This window comes from Staurois parvus, unplaced genomic scaffold (assembly GCF_062004578.1).
Source record: "Staurois parvus isolate SC_StPar_1 unplaced genomic scaffold, SC_StPar_1.0 ptg000698l, whole genome shotgun sequence".
In the NCBI taxonomy this organism is placed as follows: Eukaryota; Metazoa; Chordata; class Amphibia; order Anura; family Ranidae; genus Staurois; species Staurois parvus.
The window spans coordinates 7643026-7663906 of NW_028318494.1; the positions used below are offsets into that span (position 1 = coordinate 7643026).

Sequence of the window (20881 nt, forward strand, 5' to 3'; positions counted from 1 at the left end):
GAATAGTGTATGGACAGCTTTGCCCAGCCATTCCCCCTCTCTGCTGCAGTATCCCTACCTGTCTAAGTGTCAACTGGTGTTGAAGCTTGGGCAAGGGGGTAAAGTCGTGGCACGCCACATGACAGTGTTCTGGCCTCATGATTGGCTGCTCAGGTCCAAGCACTGTTACATTAGACGTTTCCCTATCTGAGAAGCCTCACTCTGATAGCAAGAGCTCTTGCAGTGCAGGGAGGGAGCCAGGAAGTGTGGTTGGGTAATGCCTAGCATACATGATGAGAATATCGGATTAATGATCGTCCATTTTTATTTTTTGCATGCTAGTCTCATATCAAAAAAGAACAAGTTACTATAGTTACAAAAATTCTAATAAGACAGAACACAACTTCACGAGTGATGTAATGTATTGTATTATATTGTAATGTATTCTTTTGTTTCCAAGCAAGCGCGGTCTTGTTCACAAATACTACACTAAGTACACGAAAATTGTTTATTCTGTTAATTCCTGTACTAATGAATAGATTATTGGATGATTGCTCCAAATGTGTTATTTTATCGTCGGATTTCTCATATAAGAATGTAAAATGAATGTGCAGACCAGGCATAAGTATACATTTACTAAAGTGCCATATCAGCAAAAAAGTTTTCTTTTTTTAATAACTATTTTGCTGACATGGGACTTCAGTAAATCCGGATTCAGAATCTACTTGGTGTGCTAGTTTTCTCTTCATTGCTGGATTCTGTACGGTACTACCGTAAAGCCACGCACCCACCCTTCACAATGGAGGTCTGTGTGGTACGGTCTGATGAATTGTCATTGGTAAACACACATGCATAGGGGTGGTCTATGTGAAGACACTCTCCCTTTGCCCTGAATGAGTAGAGAGGATCTCCTTAACCACTTGCCGTCCGCCTGCTGTTTATAAACGGCAGGGCGGTGGCAGTCCAGGGGCGGGTTGCCGTTCAGAAACGGCACCTGCCTTTTCTAGCTGTGCGCGCTCCCTGGGAGCGCGCAGCACCGCGATCCGGTGCCCGCTGTGTCCTCTGGACACAGTGAAACACCGATCGTCGGACGGGACCTCTGTACGAGGTCCCGATCATGTGATCACTGATTGGCCAATCAGTGATCACATGCAAAGTAGTAAGCAAGATGTCACTTGTGACATCATTGCTTACTACGTGTGAAATCTGTAAATGATCACAGAGGTCACATGGTACAGGGCTATTCACAACAGCCTTGTACAATGTGACAAGCTGTGACCAATCACAGCTCACTCAATACTTCTCAATGACTGCAAGAATGCAGACAGAGAGAAAGAGAAATGATAGCTTTTACATCCTATATGGGTGTAAAAGCAATCAGTGTAAAAAAAAAAAAATCTTCATCACCCCCCACAAGTAGTACAGTGTCACCATGGTGACACTGTACTGCTAGGGTGACAGTATGTAAAAAAAAAATTAAAATAAAAATGTAAAAAAAAAAATGTTTAAAAATTATAATTTTTGGTTATAAACTAATTTGGATTTTTTATTTTTTACTAAAAAAATAACGGAATAAATTTTGGCCAAGATTTATGATGAAATATTATTTATTTGCAAAATATTATAAAAAAAAAACACTTTTTCAAAATTTTTGGACTTTTTCATTTACATAGTAAAAAAAATAAAAATCCCAGCGGTGAATAAATACCACCAAAATAAAGCTTTATCTGTCTCAAAAAAATGGTAAAAAATTCATATGGGTACATTATTGCATGACCGCACAATTATCATTCAAAGTGTGATAGCGCTGAAAGCTGAAAATTGCCCTGGACAGGAAGGGGGTAAAAGTGTCCGGACAGGAAGTGGTTAAGATTGACTTTTGTTTTTGCACATTTTTGATTGGCAAACTAAACAGTCCAATTTGTATAGGTTTGACAGCATCCTGCCTCTAAGGTCACTTTCACACAGGCATTCCAATCAGATCAGTCTGTCAGTTATTTTAGGCTGACCTAATCGGAAGTTCTATTCATCGCTATAGATAGGTCTGTGTGGGTGACTTGTGTCCGATTACATCCACCCACCTCCGGGTCCGATCAGATCCACAAAAAATGAAACGGTGCTCCGTCGTCTCTCGTTTAGGCAGAGCAGATTGAGGTAATAGGGTGCAAACGGACAGCGGCGTCTGTTTACTCCTGGCCAGCCATACAGCAGTGCGGGCTCTTTCCTTGTCCGCTCTGCAGAAACTGAGCGGACACGGATGTGTCGTCCACCCACTCTGATTGGCAGGGCATTTGTGAGCTGATCCTCTGCTGACCGGAGCAGAATTTGCCCAGGAATAAGATATTCTATTTTGAATTTCCCAGTTAAACAAAATTTTTAAATAAATGTAGTATGATTAGTGACAATACAGATTGCATCAGTAAATGCAGATATTATCTACTTCAAAGGACAGTATGATCTTTAAGTATTGATCTATTCCAAAAACAGCTTTATGCTGCAGTCTTGAACATGGCAGCATAAAGTTTTTTTTGGAATAGATCAATACTAAAAGATCATACTGTCCTCTGAGACAGATAGGGGTTTATTTACTAAAGCTGGAGAGTCCAAAATCAGACTCCCTTCTGCATAGAAACCAATCAGCTTGTTCAATGAAGCTTTGGCAATGAAACCTGGAAGCGGATTGGTTTCTATGCAGAAGGGAGTCTGATTTTGGACTCTCCAGCTTTAGTAAATAAACCCCATAATGTCTGCATTTACAGCTGCGAACTGCATTGTCACCTAAAAGTAGAAACGATCAATAATGGTTTTGCCTGTATTTATTTGGGTTGCAAACCATCATATAAAGCCATAACAATATTTTCCTACACAGCTGTAACCTCCTTTACCTTGATTTTTCTCCTTCTGGGATTTTTGGCATATCTATACTAAAATATTTTTCATACATGTCCATAAATATCGCTTCTTGCTGCTCCCATTGATGAGAACTGATGTTGTGATTCTGTCCAGTACCAAACACACTGCTGTCATCACTCTTCTGCACAGCCTCTTGAACAGATTTAAATGTGCTTCCTATGTGACAAACACAAAGTAGACATTTGTAAGTAATCAAACAGCATTGTTTTTTTCATTTTAGTGACTTCTTGACTTAAAGGGCTTGTTCATTCCAGACAGAATGCTAAAACCTGTGTGAGCTGGTGTACGTTGTGTAAGGATGGTACTATACATTGTTAAAACATACAGTTGCAAGAAAAAGTATGTGAACCCCTTGGGATTACGTGGAGTTTTGCATGAATTGGGCATAAAATGTGCTCTGAACGTCATGTAAACATTCACAGTGCAGGGAGGAAAAAGTATGTGAGGCCCTAGCTTAATGACTTCTCCCAGAGCTAATTGGAGCCAGGAGTGAGCCAACCTTGACTCCAATCAGTGTGATGATATTGGATGTGTTGCTGACAGCTGTCCTGCCCTTAAAAAACACACACCTGTTTTGGGTTTACTGGTTTCAAGAAGCACTGTCTGATGTGAACCATGCCTCGCAGAAAAGAGCTCTCAGAAGACCTACGATCAAGAATTGTTGACATGCATGTACGACCATCTGTCCGCCAACTGAAGCTCCGCAGAGGATGGGTGATGCAACAGGACAATGACCCAAAGCATACAAGTAATTCAACAAAACAATGGCTGCAACAGCACAGAATACGTCTTCTGGAGTGGCCCAGTCAGAGTCCTGACCTCAACCCGATTGAAATGCTGTGGAATGACCTTAAGAGAGCGATTCACACCAGACATCCCAAGAATATTGCTACACTGAAACAGTTTTGTGAAGAGGAGTGGTCCAAAATGACTCCAGATCGTTGTGCAGGTCTGATCTGCAACTACAGGAAACGTTTGGTTGAGGTTATTGCTCCCAAAAGGAGGGTCAACCAGTTATTAAGTCCAAAGGTTCACATACTTTTTCCTCCCTGCACTGTGAATGTTTACATGTTATGTGCAATTAAACCATGGCAACATCTAATGTTTGTGTAGTATTATGTTCAGCAGACTGCGTTCTTCTATTGTTGTGACTTAGATGACATTCAGAGCACATTTTATGCCCAATTCATGCAAAACTCCACGTAATCCCAAGGGGTTCACATACTTTTTCTTGCAACTGTATCACAATGTTTACTTTTTTAGCCTTGCTTAAAAGAGAAAAACAGTCAAAGCCTTTTTCCATGCTTACATTTTCTCTCCTGCGACCCAAAATGGGTCATCATTGGGATAACGTCTACTGTTGGCTGAGGTCACAGAGAAGAGCCGCACTACCACTGGAAGGATCCCAAATATTTTGTTGGGATCCATCCACCTGCCTGATTGACAGCTGGGTAAGAGCGATCTGGAGTCAGCTGCTCCTGCCCCCTCTTCAGCCTGATGCTCCAGTGAGTGCTAGTGGGGCAGAGCAGAGAGTGACTGACAGTCACCATTCTCCAATCAGAGGGCTTAGAGCTGATGGGGGATGGCTGCAGCATCACAGAGATGCTGCAGCATAGAGGTGGATATGTGTGTTAATTTTTTTAGTAACACCTCACTTCTGCTTTAAGTGTCACAAAATGACATTACATTCAAGTCTATGCCCTGCAGAGCATTGCAACGTGTGGCAGTGTGCTGACATGCAGTGCCATGTGTTTCACTGTTCAAAAATGCAGATGCAGACATGCTGCATCCTTATTCAGCACATCAGCTATCAGTGCAATGTTATGGTTTGAACAAATGCCTATGCATTGAGGCTGCACTGATCTGTGCAGATCAACACAGCTCAAACCCCACCTGTGCCTTTTCATGTAAGGCAAAGCAATTAGTTTGCTTTAATGCCCATCGGGCAGCACAGTGGCTAAATAGTTAGCACTTCTGCCTGGCAGTACTAGGGTCGTTGGTCCGAATCCCAACCACAGCACCACCTGCCTGGATAAAAACAGAAAAGGGCTAAGCAAGCGCTACAAGAAAAGCTGCTGAGACACCAAAAAGGTAACCAAAAAGACCTCCTAGGTAAATGATAATAATAAATGGGTGCAGCGCTAATATCAAATAAACATATACATAAAGTGCTAATGCAAATGGAAAATGATGGATCATTCAAAATCAATTACAGATATAAAGTGTCAATGGTGCTATTAGTGACCAAAAACATGAGAATACATGTTTGAATACATGCCTTTAGAGTTCAACCCCCACCTTCCCAAAACATTAGTGAACCACCACCATGCTTTACAGTGGGGATAGAATTCTTGTCACTATAGGGCTTGTTGACCCCTCTCTAAACACAGCACGTATGGTTCTGACCATAAAGCTCTATTTGGTCTCATCACTCCAGATTACAGTATGAAAAGGGTATTCTGTTTGTTACCTTCCAACCATGTGCAAGCAAAGATGCTGTTTTTTTATTTTCCTTGCATGTGATTGGGTATTCTTTGTAAAGTGACGCTTTACCTCATTTACTAAGCTCTGTAGCAACTGCACTTGCCTTGCACAGTATATTTGCCTTTAGTAAATAAACCCCAATGTGCCATATGTTCATCTTTGCAACTGTAAACAGGATATACAAACTCCATGCATGCAGTGACCTGATGGGAACTGAATCTAGGATCTCTGTCCTGCAAAGTGAAATTGACAAGCAATGTGTCATGTCAGAGATCAACAATTAAGTCACATTACCTGTAATTGGCTTTGGTGGCTTAATCTTCATTAAAAGCACTGGCTGTGCAATCTTTGGTTCTGATAGATGCATACCAGCAGACTAAAATCAAAACAGCCACAAATAATTGTTACTTGTCATTACAAATAAAAGCTAAAATGAAAACAAAATAATCAAGTAACCTCAAATGATCTTTTGAAAAAATAGCTCCTAGGGTTTTTACAGTAAGCGGTGGTCAATTTATCATTTTAGAAAGCTTGCTTGCCAGGGACAGAAATCCAATAGTGATTTATGCTTTACACATTTACAGAATTATTTAAGGCAATGTAATAGCAGGGATGATTTGCAAAGTGCAATAATCCATAGAAACCAATCAAACTTAAACAGCTGAGACAATGAACGATGTTTGCTCATTGGTTGCTGTAGGGTACGGCACTTAGCTCTTTGTTGCAATTGACATGGTTGGTGTGCTTGTATGAGTTGACAAAAGGAGTCAATAGAGTTAGGTATAGAAAAAAATGGTTATACCAACAATTTATACCTACAGAATGATGCCTGCAGGTCTTAAGCCTATTGTTCAAATCACACAATTTATACAGTGCATTTATAAGGTATTTAGACCCCCTTCACTTCTTTCAATGTCGTTATGTTTCACCCTAATACTACAGTTGTTTAAATTCACTTTTTCTCATTAATCTACACTCAGTACCCCAATGACAAAGTGAAAACAGAATTCTAGAAATGTTTGCAAATGTATGTACTGTATATACTCGAGTATAAGCCGACCCGAATATAAGCCGAGGTACCTAATCTTACCACAAAAAACTGGGAAAAACTATTGACTCGAGTATAAGCCGAGGGTATCAGTGGGAGGAATAGTGCCCCACCATTGGTATCAGTGGGAGGAATAGTGCCCCACCATTGGTATCAGTGGGAGGAATAGTGCCCCATCATTGGTGTCAGTGGGAGGAATAGTGCCCCATCATTGGTTACAGTGGGAGGAATAGTGCCCTATCATTGGTATCAGTGGGAGGAATAGTGCCCCATCATTGGTGTCAGTGGGAGGAATAGTGCCCCATCATTGGTATCAGTGGGAGGAATAGTGCCCCATCATTGGTGTCAGTGGGAGGAATAGTGCCCCATCATTGGTATCAGTGGGAGGAATAGTGCCCCATCATTGGTGTCAGTGGGAGGAATAGTGCCCCATCATTGGTGTCAGTGGGATGAATAGTGCCCCATCATTGGTATCACTGGGAGGAATAGAGCCCCATCGTTGGTGTCAGTGGGAGGAATAGTGCCCCATCATTGGTATCAGTGGGAGGAATAGTGCCCCATCATTAGTATCAGTGGGAGGAATAGTGCCCCATCATTGGTGTCAGTGGGAGGAATAGTGCCCCATCGTTGGTGTCAGTGGGGGGGAGGAATAGTGCCCCATCGTTGGTGTCAGTGGGAGGAATAATGCCCCATCATTAGTATCAGTGACACCAATGATGCGGCACTATTCCTCCCACTGACACCAATGACACTTGCTGACACCTGTTGCAGTATGGTGCTGCTGCAGCCAGCATATGTGGTTGCAGCAGCAGCTCTGCACTGCACACTTACCGGCTTTTCCCTCACTCGATTTTCGCGGGTCCGCTCGGCTCCGCCTCCTCGCCCGTGATTGGCCGCCTGTGTACCTTTCCTGAGCTACAGTTCTGGCGGCCAATCACCGGTGAGGAGGCGGAGCCGAGCGGCAGGAGTGAGGGAGTGGCCGGAGTGACGGATGGAGCAGCGCTTCCTGGATGGATCATCGTGGGAGCCAGGTATGAGCAGCCCTCTGCCCACAGCTGTACGCGCCCCCCTTGACGGAGCCTCGCGCCCCCCCTGCAGACGTTGACTCGAGTATAAGCCGAGGGGGCCGTTTTTCAGCACAAAAAATGTGCTGAAAAACTCGGCTTATACTCGAGTATATACGGTAAAAGGAAACACTGAAATATCACATTAATATAAGTATTCAGACCCTTTACAACAACACTTGAAATTTAGCTCAGGGGCCTCCGATTTCTCTTGACCGGTGCTGAGATGTTTCTACACCTTGCTTGGAGTCCACTTGTGATAAATTAAATTGATTGGGCATGACTTGGAAAGGTACACACCTCTCTATTAAAGGCCTCCCGCCTGACAATGCATACTGTATCAGAGCAAAAGCCATGAGGTCAAAAAGGAACTGCCTGCAGAGTTCAGAGACAGGATTATTGCAAGCCACAGATCTGAGGAAAGCTACAAAAAATTTCTGATGCACTGAAAGGTTCTCTAAAGCACAGTGGCCTCCATAATTCTCAAAGGAAAGTCTGGCACAACCGGGACTCTTCCAAGAGCTGGTCACCCAGCCAAATTAAACAATCAGGGAGAAGGGCTTTAGTAAGAGAGGTGACTAAGATCCCGATGGTCACACCGACTGAACTCTAAAGATCCTGTGTGGAGATGGGACAAAATTCCAGAAGGACAACCATCACTGCAGCCCTCCGCTGATCTGGACTTTATTATTATGGATTTATATAGCATCAACTGTTTGTGCAGCACTTTACAGGTGAGGAGATACCCAATGAGGTGTGGTGAAGTGCATGGTGGTGACACTATATATTTTAATTTTTGCACATTCACAAAAGTATACTGAATACTTGGGGGGGGGTCTGTTTATGATAAAAAGGTTATTGTATGAGGTTATATGATTTTTGATTTGTTAAGTCATATTGGAAGTGCTTCACCAGTATTTGATTTTGATTTCAGTAACACAGTAGAGGGATTGCACAGTTGGGTGGTAGCTGCTTTCCTGATTAAATTTGACTTCAAATTATTTATTTATAGTTGTGAGTACGAATAGCAGGGGGGGGGTTCTATTTTTCGTTTTCAAACATTGCCTAAAGACGGACAGGGTGGGGGCTGACCAGGCATACTGAGGTAGGGAGTTCCAGAGGATGGGAAGGGTTCTGGAGGCCGGCATGGGAGGAGGTAACAAGGGAGCTAGAGAGCAAGATGTCTTGGAAGGAGCAGAGCGGATGATTTGGACAATATCTGCAGATGAGGTTGGTGATGTAGCTAGGGGCAGTGTTGTGGATGGCTTTGTGCGTTGTGGTTAGTATTCTGAATTTTATATGTTGGGTTAGTGGAAGCCAATGGAGGGTTTGGCAGAGAGGGGCAGCAGTTGCTGATCGGTTGGTAAGGTGTATAAGCCTGGCAGCAGCATTCGTAATAGACTGAAAGTGGGATAGCCCGTGTAAAGGTAGGCCAGTGAGGAGGGAGTTGCAGTAATAAAGGTGGGATATATTCAAGGCATGGAAAAGTTGTTTTATAGTGTAGTTAGTCAGGAAAGGGCAAATTCTGGAAATGTTGCAGAGGTTGAGGCAGCAGGATTTAGCCAGTGATTGGATGTGGGGCCTGAAGGAGAGGTCAGAGTCTAGGATTACGCCTAGCACCCTGGTATGTAGGGAGGGACGAATGGTTGTGCTGTTGATCTCAATGGTAAAGTCATGAGTGGGGGAATCGGGGAGGAGGAAATATTAGAAGATCAGTTTTAGAAAGATTGAGAGCTTTATGGCAGAGTGGCTAGAGGGAAGCCTCCCCTCAGTGCAAAACACATGAAAGCCTGCTTTGAATTTGCAAAAAGCACCTAAAAGGACTCTCAGACTCTCAGCTCATCACCTGCCCAACAGTGAAGCATGGTGGTGGCAACATCATGCTGTTGGGGTGTTTTTCAGGAGCAGACTGAGTGAAAGGTTCACTTTCCAACATGACAACAATCCTAAGCACACAGCCAAGACAACACATAAGTAGCTTAGGGACAACTCTGTGAATGTTCTAGAGTGGCCCAGCCAGAGCCCTGACTTGAACCCGATTGAACATCTCTGGAGAGACCTGAAAATGGCTGTCCACCGACGATCCCCATCCAACCTGACTGAGCTTGAGAGGATTTGCAAAGAACAATGTCAGAACATCCCCCAATCCAGGTGTGCAAAGCTTGTCACATCATACCTAAAAAGACTAATGGCTGCCAAGGTGCTTCAGCAAAGTACTGAGTAAAGGGTCTGAATACTTAAGTACATGTGATATTTCAGGGTTTTTTTCAATTTATTCAATGCACAGACATTTCTAAAAGTCTGTTTTCACTTTTTTCATTATGGGGTACTAGTGTAGATTAATGAGAAAAACAATAATTTAATCAACTGTAGTATCAGGCTGCAACATAACAAAACTGGAAAATTGAAGGGGTCTGAATACTTTATGAATGTACTGTAGTTCCGGAATTATGATACAAGTCAAAATTGTGTACAATCCTGCCACCTGGTGGACACAGAATACAGGTGAAAAAAACTGAACATGCTTGGAATTAGCTGTATAGGTCTTGAATTTCTCCAAACTATCGTGTTGGAATAACAAAATAATGTGGCAGCTGCAGAAATCTAGTCCCAAGGTTCAAAAAGATAACATTTAGCATAAAATATTTCACTTCAAATCTTTGGAGATTTACATTTCTGATTATTACTAAGATAAGTGATGACATCTGCTGTACTCAAGGAAAACATAATTAATATGAATAAAACATGACATATAGCAGTAGGGGACTATGATTTGTCAGCAAGTGTGTGTTTAGGAAAAAAAAAGATAATTTACTTACAGTACAACCTATTTCCTGGAGTACAATACATGACAGAGGTTTCTTCAAAGCTGATCTCCAGCTTTACTGGATGAATGTAAAAAAACCTTGAGCCTTTACAACCACTTTAACATTTGCAGAGCAGAGTAGGACTGGCCATAGAGGGACTACTTTGACAGTTGGCCAACTTAAACATGTATGGCAATATGTGTACACAGCGCCCTCCTGAACCCTGCACTCTGTACGCAGCGCTCTCCTCAATCCTGCACTCTGTACGCAGCGCTCTCCTCAACCCTGCACTCTGTACGCAGCGCTCTCCTCAACCCTGCACTCTGTACGCAGCGCTCTCCTCAACCCTGCACTCTGTACGCAGCGCTCTCCTCAACCCTGCACTCTGTACGCAGCGCTCTCCTCAACCCTGCACTCTGTACGCAGCGCTCTCCTCAACCCTGCACTCTGTACGCAGCGCTCTCCTCAACCCTGCACTCTGTACGCAGCGCTCTCCTCAACCCTGCACTCTGTACGCAGCGCTCTCCTCAACCCTGCACTCTGTACGCAGCGCTCTCCTCAAACCTGCACTCTGTACGCAGCGCTCTCCTCAACCCTGCACTCTGTACGCAGCGCTCTCCTCAAACCTGCACTCTGTACGCAGCTCTCTCCTCAACCCTGCACTCTGTACGCAGCACTCTCCTCAACTCTGCACTTTGTCTGCAGTGCACTCCTGAAGTCTGCCCTGTGCAATATGCACTACTGGTATTTAACAATTCTCCATTAGGATCCTCCCACTGTTAGGCAGCGGTGCAGTGAGGGTGTGGTTGAGTTCCTGCACCTATTCTGTGAGCAAAAAAAAAGCCCTGGTGAGCTTTCCCGTCCCACGGGGCACCCGAGCAACCAGCCGGCTCAGAACCGGAACCACTCTGTCTGCCTCTGATATAGAAAAAAAAGGAAGCAATGAGCATACATCACCACTGGTTTCTCCGGCACCATTTTTAAAAATGGAAAGCATTTGATCACCCAAGTTTGGTGTGATCAAATGCTTTTAAGGGCAGAGGAGGGATCCATAAGGAGTACCTCTTACTGCCTACTGCTGTCACAAGGGATGTTTAAAAAAATGTATAACGTTTGAGGGTTCTAGGACATTTTCAGCAAAAACTAAAAAATATTAAAAAAGTTTAAGTCACCATAAAGCCCGTTTTCGTTTTTAAAAGCACCTCTGCCTAATAAGAAACATCAACCCTTCATATTTTCCACTCTGGGGAAAAAAAATATTTTTTTTATCAAGACAAGTAGATTGGGACCCCATTTTAGTCCCTTAGGCAAGTAGTTTTTTTTTTCAATTTCCATACCCCTTTTAGTTTTATCAAAAAGAGGGATTCTTTCCAGTGTTCACAAATGTAAAGTGCATCCTTCCCACTGACCATTACATGTGGATATAGTAATTATTAGCAGGGGTTCCCTGTATGGCCTCAATTCTAAACATTATATGGAGGAAACCAGGCACTGCTCATCACCTACCCAATACCTCCCCAACAGTAAAGCATAGTGGTGGTCAACCTGAGTGAGCTTGAGAAGATTTGCAAAGAAAAATGGCAGAAAATCCCCCAATCCAGGTGTGCAAAGCTTGTCACATCATACCCAAAGACTCGAGGCTGTAATAACTGCCAAAGGTGCTTCAACAAAGTTCTGAGTAAGGGGTCTGAACACTTAAGTACATGTCATATTTGTTTTTTCTTTTTAATACATTCACAGACATTTCTAAAATCCTGTTGTCACTTTGTCATTATGGGTTACTGAGTGTAGAATAATGAGAAAAAAAATGAATTTAATTAACTGTAGTATGAGGCTGCAAGAAAACAAAATTGAAAAACGTTAAGGGGGTCTGAATACTTTATGAATGCACGGTGTATATATACAGGTTTTGTGGTTAATTAGATTAGTCAATAACTGATCTGCATTTATGAAGTAATTTGGCCAATTTATAACTGACTAATAATCTACTGAATGCAGCATGAGGTCTTGGAAGACTGCCTTATACACAGTAAATCTGATCTATGTAACCATATATTTGTCCCAAATATTCCTGCCTCAAGGACAACATATATTGCGTAGCCTCATACAAGAAAAGTTGTGTCCCTATCGAAACGATGTTCACTTCCTTTCCAGGGATAGAAGGACAAAACATGAGGTGAAATCTTTCCAAAAGGTAATAAAAAAAAAAAAAAAGTTCTTAAAGTGGAGCTCCACCCAAAAGGGGAAGTTCCGCTTTAAGCCTTTGTCCCCCGCTCCCCATTAAGGACTGGCACCTTTGGGGAGTGGGTACCCGAATTTGATGGGTACCCGAATTTGACAGGTACCCGCTCCCACTTCCGCTGCGATCGCCAAGGAGATAGGAAGCAGACGTTGTCCTCCCTCCCCGTAGTCTTCTGGGACATGCGACAGGTCCCAGAAGACTACAAGGCCATTCACAAAGTGCAGCGCTTCTCACGCATGCGCAGTGGGCACCCGGCCGTAGCTGTCACAGCCGGTTGCCACACTGAAGATGCCGGTGCCGGGGAGAGAAGACGGCCGGTGAAACCAGTCATGGTGAGGACATCACTGGACCTAGGGACAGGTAAGTGGCTGTATTTTAAAAGTCAGCAGCTACAGTTTTTGTAGCTGCTGAATGTTTTTTCCAGGTGAAAGTCCCCTTTAAGTAGGGTGGGGAAGAGTAAGAACCTCTACTGCTGTCAGTGCCTTCTTGTCTCAGCAACACCTGTTCTCTCTTATTTCCATGTGTCACAGGGACAGAAAGCAAAAGAGATATCTTCCCAATAGTGTCATGACCTGTCAGAAGGCCTTAGTCTTCTGTAATCTACCCAAAAATGTTCATAAAGTTTTTATCGGGACTTCAGATTATTGAAATTGCATCAGGTCAAGGTTGTCTTCATGGCAAGGGACTGCAAAACCATAACTCTGATGGGGTGGCGACAATTCTGGAGTCTAGGAAAAGCATTAACAAAAGTGATTCAGCTTAGCACTGTCCCCATAAGAAAAATATCAGTTTTGGTAAATATTACTATTTAGAAAAGCATTTCAAATATGTGTGTTAGAGAGCCCACCTCGGTACTTAAAGGTGTACTCAGCATAGTGGTATGGGCATGATCCAGTTCCTTCAGCCAGGAATCCTTGGGGAGCTTGTACACTTCCAACCAACATTCTCCAGAACCTGGAACATAGATTTGTATTTGGAGAAAAACAAACCATTTAAACCAATATTACATAAAAGACAACCGATGATCACACATACAAGTTATGGAAGTCAGAGGAGGTGGTTTCATTTATAAATCATAGACGTAATTACAGTTTGTACATTTATATTTTTGTAAGAGGTTAATTAAAAAGACATCTCTGTATAAAATAATAACATGGCTTTGATTAATGAAACAAACAGAATTGCCAGGATTTACAACCCACAAATATCTACTATAGACACAAAGGGGTTTATTTACTAAAGCTGGAGAGTCCAAAATCAGACTCCCTTCTGCATAGAAACCAATCAGCTTCCAGGTTTCATTGCCAAAGCTTCATTGAACAAGCTGAGGTTAGAAGCGGATTGGTTTCTATGCAGAAGGGAGTCTGATTTTGGACTCTCCAGCTTTAGTAAATAAACCCCAAAGTGTACTTCAGATATTCACAACAAAGCAAACAAAATATGACCACACAAGGTAACTTCTCCTTCAAAAGGTTTTTAACCCCCCTTCTTGACCAGAGCATTTTTTTTTGCTATTCAGCACTGCACTACTTTAACTGGGAATTGCTCAGTCATGCAATACTATACTCAAATGAAATGTATATAATCTTTTTTGCGTTTTTTTTTTCTTTTTTACTATACAAATGAAAAGACTGAATTTTGGGGAAAAAAATTATATTTTCTACTTTCTGTTATAAAACATATCCAATAAAAAGTCAAATGTCTTCATAAATTTAGGCCAAAATGATTTCTTCTACATGTCTTTGGTAAAAAAAAGATCCAATAAGTGTATATTAATTGGTTTGTGTGAAAGTTATAGTGTACTAGCTATGGTACGTATCATTGAAAATGGATCAGTCCTGGTGTACTGACCCATCTCATTTCTTGAGGCCCTTACAATGCCTGGACAGTACAAATACCCCCAAAATGATCCTTTTTTGGAAAGCAGATGGTCTGAGGTATTTAAAGCAAAACTTCACCCAAAAAGGGGAAGTTCCTTCTGTCTGCATTACACCCCCCCCCCCCCATGAGGGGGCGGCGGATACCTTGTTTTTACAGGTACCCGCTTCCACTTCCAGTCAGATGCGCTGCAGTGATCTGAGTCGGACGTTCAGCCCCCTTCCTTCCCCCACAGCCTTCTGGGGGTGAAAGGATGCATGTACAGTAGGAATCTGCTGGTTTCCCCTTACTTAAGATGTCGGCCTCTACACATCCAAAGCCAATTGAAGAATCAGCAGGGGTGAGGATAGAGCTGGATCCCTGACAGCTGCTACACGTACTGTAGCTGCTGCCCTTAAATTCTTTGGGGGGAGCCTGGAGCTCAACTTTAAGAGGAATGGTGAGTTTTTTGAAGTTGTAATTTTTGGGGGAAAATTAAGAAGTTAAATAAAATTTGTCTTTTTTTTTTTTTAACATACTGTCACCAATGGAGTTCAGTGTCATCATATGACTGGCCATTGGCTGCCATTGTTGTCAATCACAGCCAGTGAGGAGGGAGCGGGAGGCTTATAGACACACACAGGAGTATCGGGAGCGAGCATGCACGAGTGTCCAAAGAGCAAGCAGTGTGCCCTGGGGGTACTCAGCAAGCGGGAGGACCCAGGAGCACCAGCAGGGGACCTGAGAAGGAGGAGGTCTGGGGCTGCTCTGTCTAAAACCATTGCACGGAACACGCGAGTATGACATGTTTGTTTTTTTTTGTTTTTTTTTTAAATGCTGAACCTTTAGTATCACTTTAACACAACTAACCAATGTAGTTGGTACTATTAGAATGTTATATACAGTTTATTATTATTAATTATCATTATTATAAAGTGCATACCTTCTAAAAGAACTCCAACATAGTCACCTCCATGGGACAGCTTAAATGTAATACAAACGGTGCGCTTGATTATATCTTCCTGTTAAAAACATTAAACATATCATTAGTAAGATCATCTCTACAGGACTAAAACTCCATTAAACTCTGAAGGAAAAAAGGAGCATTCACTAACAAATAAAACTCTGTACATAACAACTGTGACAGAGTATACTGGAGGACATAGGGCACATAAAGAGCATATCCTCACCCTTTGGTGGACTCTCTATAGGGAATATTTGGAAAATGCAGCTTTGCTCTCAGCATGCATATGTTAGAACAAGACCGAGATCTTCTTTCCAGGTCTTCAATTCTCCCTGATCTAGGCCAGAATACCACCCCACTCCACACACAATAGACGAACCTCTAAGGCTGTTTTAGACAGTCAGTTCTCAACCAAGGTTCCTCCATAGGTTGTTAGGGGTTCCTTGAGCTATGAGCAACTTTTTATCTCAGATAAGTAACCACTGACATCAAGGGGTTTATTTACTAAAGCTGGAGAGTCCAAAATCAGACTCCCTTCTGCATAGAAACCAATCAGCTTCCAGGTTTCATTGCCAAAGCTTCATTGAACAAGCTGAGGTTAGAAGCTGATTGGTTTCTATGCAGAAGGGAGTCTGATTTTGGACTCTCAAGCTTTAGTAAATAAACCCCCAAAGGTCTTTTCAGGTATTTTTAAGGGGATTCTTCCTACTGACCACAAACTTTAGGAGTGTTCCTCCCACCGATCTAATCTACATCTAATTGTAGAACAAATAATTCTTACGGTTTCATTTATGGCTTTCACAAAATGGAGGTTGTCTTCAGAAAAGTAAAAGAGACGAGCAATGCCTGATAACAGAAGAAAAGTATACTGATTACATAGAAGTTATCACAGTAGCAATACAATAATGTTTAAAAAATCCATGATATTCATGATACACTAAAGCTGGGCATAGACAGATCAAAATTTGGCCAGTACAGCAGAATTGACTCCAGTACAGCCAGCCTATCAGGTTTTTTTCCCACCTCCCACCATCAGAATACAATAGCACAATGGGAGGGATTCCCTCATCAAAACTAACTGTGTTGATTGGGGAATCCAGCGATTTTATTCCCTTCTACCTGTGGTTGAAGGAAAGAAAATTGCATAGTATATGGCTAGCCCATGGTCCCCCTCCACACCTGAGCATTTTGTAGCCCTAAGATTCAACTGAAAACATGATAAACATCCTAATATTTTTAAACCATGCCTGTTCACATCTGTCACTTGAAATAGTCCAGCAGCTTATTTTCGGACAGATTTGGGAATCTTTGGCCCCACGGAATCAATGGGAATACCTGAAAAAAATGCTCGAAAATGCATGTCATGTATGTTGTCCAGACATTCTCACAATAAAAGTCAATAGATCCAAAAAGACACCAGCCCCAAAGAAGCTCCTCCATGGCACACTGCTCCAAAAACGCATAAAAATGCCTTTAAATGCGCCCTATGGCGCTGAGCCTGATGTTGCTCCATGGCTTACAAGTCTGGGACTCGGTACGTTACTCCAGTGGCCTGATGTCACCCTTTCTGCCTTTGCTCCCAATTGTTAATAATCCTCTTTTCCCACCAGGTTTGGATCACCCAGGGGCGTTCTCTTAGTGGGTGGCTAATGGTTTTTCGCAGGTGCGACACTTTTTGGTTTTTCGGTCCTTCCCCACCTGGGATCCTCTTCGGGAGTCCCGGGATGTTCCCCCGGTGGAATTTTTTCGATACCTTCAATTGCGGCACTGGCTGCTCTCGCTGCGGGGCACTTCTACTTTCCCATACCAGAAATCTGCCTTTGAACAGCTTTGCCAGCAGCGTCCGGGCGCCCCAGGCCTTATCTCCCTTCTTTATGCAGCTTTGAACAGACGCTCGTCGCATACTTCTTTCATATGTTGTTCAGTGGGAGCGTGACCTGGGAGTGGCTGTGGATCCCGAGGACTGGAATAAGGCCTGGTCACTCATAGCTAAATGCTCATTTAATACGACCACGCTGGAGGCAGCCTATAAGGTATTGTTTCGTTGGTATTGGGTTCCGGCTCATTTGGCCCAGGCCAACCCTGCCTGTAGTGATCAATGTTTTCGGGGTTGTGGCCATCGTGGTGATGTCTTGCATATCTGGTGGTCATGCCCAAAACTGGTTTGTTTTTGGTCTCGTTTTTTTGGCCTCCTTTTCACTTTGTTTCATCTCTCTATACGCCGGGATGCTCGGTATGCCTTGCTTCATTGCCCTATACCAGGCCTCTTGGCTCATCAGCAGAAGTTGGCATCCTATTTGTTTTTATCCGCCACTAGAAAAATTGCTCAGGCCTGGAAGAGTCCGTTTGTCCCTCTTCAGGGGGGTGCGGGATCGTATGACCACTATGATGCTCAACGAACAGATGTTGAGTATATGCAACGACTCTCAACGTAAATTTTCGAAAATATGGGAACCGTGGTTGCAATATGCCTTTCCCACGCTCCCTCTGGCTAGTATGGGGATGTAATGGCATTTGGCATTGGCGTTCGGTGGTGGCGCTCTTGGACCCGTTTTTTTTTTTTTTGTTTTTTATTTCTTCTCTCTTTCTCTCTCTCTCTCTCCCTTTTTCTGTTAGTTTTTGGGTGACAGTGGACAGCTGCCTTTAGTTGTTATAGTCAGAGTTTCATTAATGTTGTTGTAATCTATGTGGGCGTACCTTCTGCCTTGTTGGAGTTAGAGCACTGTTTCTCTATTATGTTTTTTCTTATCGGTGCAATTGATAGCCCCTGTGGGGGCGTGTTTTGTTGCCTCTGTTTTATACTGATTAAAATTAATAAAAACCATTGAAATATAAAAATGCCTTTAAAAATCTGACTGTAGTTGGAAACATTTTTTTAAACCATATTTTAAAGTGGTTCTAAAGGCTGAAGGTTTTTATGCATTTTAAGCAAAAGATATATGAAGGGAAAAAAAAAATCTCGATTCAGCGATGCACGAGGGCAGCAGCTCTCCTGGGTCTCTCGCTCCTCATTGGCTGAGACAAAGATCCCGCTCCTGTCAATCACAGCCAGTGAGGAGGGAGCGGAGGCAGGGCCGAGCCATGCTCTATAGGTCTTATGGACATACAGGGCCAGCTAGGGAGCAAGTATGCAGGAGTGCCCCCCAAGCAAGCAGCTTGCTAAGGGGGCACTCAGCAGGGGGGAGGAGCCAAGAGCACTGGCGGGGGACCTGAGAAGAGGAGGATTGAGGTTGCTCTGTACAAAACCATTACACAGAGCAGGTAAGTATAACATGTTTGTTTGGTTTTTCTTTGTTTGTTTTCTTTTAATTTGAACCTTTAGTATTACTTTAAGTATTCATGTTAACAGTATGTAGGACAGATGTTTACCCATGTCATCCACCGTGCCAACAAGGTAGGTCTGATTTTTCACTTGGCACACACTCAGGCTGCACACTTCCAATTTATCTGCTTCCCAGCCGCAAATCCAGTCTCCACCGGACAAGCTGTAAACCATCAAACCCTCAGAAAGGCCGACAAATAAAAACGATCCATTTGTCCCTGCAGAAACACAATTAACTCTTCTGGATACCTAAAAGTAATGAAAGAAACATCTCAAAAGGTGAAGATATAAGCGAAAAAAATATATTAAAAAAAGGAACACAATCATGTATCAGATTTTTTTATTTGAAAAAAAAAAAGCTAAATGGATTATATGCACTTTAAAAATAATAGATCGACCAATATACAGCATCTATTGCCCCATAAAACAAGTAGCTTGGCATATTTAGGATGTGCAATCCGTGATATGATATTCAGGAGATTAATCTGTGGAGCAACACAGTGTGGCCAGGAATACATGGCTGTCTGAGAACTCGGAGGATGGATGGGATTCACCAGGCTCTTATAGTTCTAATCTCTTTTTGGGAGGAACACTCTCCACAGTATTACTTTATAGCAGCTTTTCTCAACCAGGGTTCTGTGGATTTCTATATAGGTTGCCCGGGGTTCCTTGAGCAATGAGTACTGACAGCAACAATTGTTTTTAGCTATCTGGAAGGGGAAGGGGAAAGGGGGGGTGGATTTCTTCCCAATAACCACAAATATAAGGAACATCCTTCCCAGTGACCATCACGCTCATGCACCATGATCTGTAGATATAGAGACTATTAGCAGGGGTTTCCTGAAACTGGAAAGTTATTTCAAGGGTTCCTCCATGTTAAAAATGATTTAGAATGGCTGCTCTATAGTGCAAATTTGCAGTGTAATGCATATCAATGCAAATCTTGATTTATGAACTACCAGATTTCAACAGTACTCTGCTGGCCTTAGGTCTGACTGTTCAACCCTTGGTAGCCAAGGATCCTAGAACCTACGGAAAACTGGACAGCCACTGAGCACAAGTTAATTGAATGAGGTCTAGGTAACATTAAGGGTAAAGACAGAAGGAGGAACTAATTAAAGGAGAAACATACATACTTACCTAAGTGGCTGCAGCATCAGTCCAATGTTGCAGCTGTCCCCCACCAGCTCTAAGACTGAGAACTGAGCGATCAAATAACCGCTGATTGCTCAGTTCTCCGTCTTCTCTGAAAAGAGACTGTCAGTCAACACTCTCTGCTTTGCCCCTCCAGCTCTCACTGGCACACCATGCTGTGGAAGGGGCAGGAGTGGCTGTCTTAGTCTTTCAGTGACGCGGTGAAAGGCTAAGGCAGCTGCTGGGCAGGCATCTACAGGAATCTCAACATTATTGTTGGGATCTGTGCTGAACTTGGACTGGTTCTGTAACGTCAGCAGACTTCACCCATTGGCTAAATCTGGGTGCAGAAATAAGTGAATTCCTGTGATCCAGAAGAGAAGTATGGCAAAAAAAGGCTTTGGCCAGATCAGGACACTCTAAAGGAGACTTTCTCAGCCTTATTACCCAAAATGAACCCTTAATATATTTTTCATGCCTCAGGTAAACCCCACTAATATTTGCTCATCAGGTGTCATTGGAAAAATGCCCCTTATATTGGTGAGGATGTACTACTTCCAGTTATGGCCAGAATATCACCCTTGTTGGCTCAGCCAAGTGGCATTAGACCTGGAATTATGAACACATCATTAGATGGGAGGTCAGTTAGCCACAGCTCAAGGAACTCCAAGTCACCTCTGCAGGAACCCTAGTGTTCCACAGAACCCTGGTTGAGAATGGTTTCCCTAAAGGAAACAATAAACAAACGTCATCTCAGATAGGTAAAGGAGAATCAACAAAGAGTAAGCCAAGGAACAGACACTCAAAGGTGCTACTTCCAGGCAAAATGTTCGCCAGAGGTGATCACCAGCTGTACCAAAATAGGAGTAGATGCTCAAGGGTGGTACCTCTAGGCAAAAAGGTTGCCGGAAGTAATTAAACAAAGAACGATGAAACTAGTGAGCAACAAAGGAAGCTGTAAAGAAGTATGAAAAAGTGCAAAGCCAGAGATAAGTACTAGCAGCATTAAACAAGGCAACGTCAAAGCTAGAGGAGACTGGTGGAAGCAAGCCTCAGCAGGACACTAG

The 20881-nt window shown here is 42.9% G+C and overlaps 1 protein-coding gene across 1 annotated transcript in view; it reads right to left on the bottom strand.

The window, feature by feature from the left end:
- WDR93 (WD repeat domain 93) overlaps nt 1-20881 on the bottom strand; it is a 105317-nt gene that overhangs the window by 80112 nt on the left and 4324 nt on the right. Inside the window, exons 3-8 of the mRNA XM_089653105.1 lie at nt 18728-18929; nt 16140-16204; nt 15338-15416; nt 13385-13491; nt 5671-5752; nt 2865-3048 (exon numbers count right to left, since the gene is read on the bottom strand). Coding sequence (XP_089509231.1) covers nt 2865-3048; nt 5671-5752; nt 13385-13491; nt 15338-15416; nt 16140-16204; nt 18728-18929 — 719 coding nt within the window. The remainder of the gene's footprint in view (nt 1-2864; nt 3049-5670; nt 5753-13384; nt 13492-15337; nt 15417-16139; nt 16205-18727; nt 18930-20881) is intronic.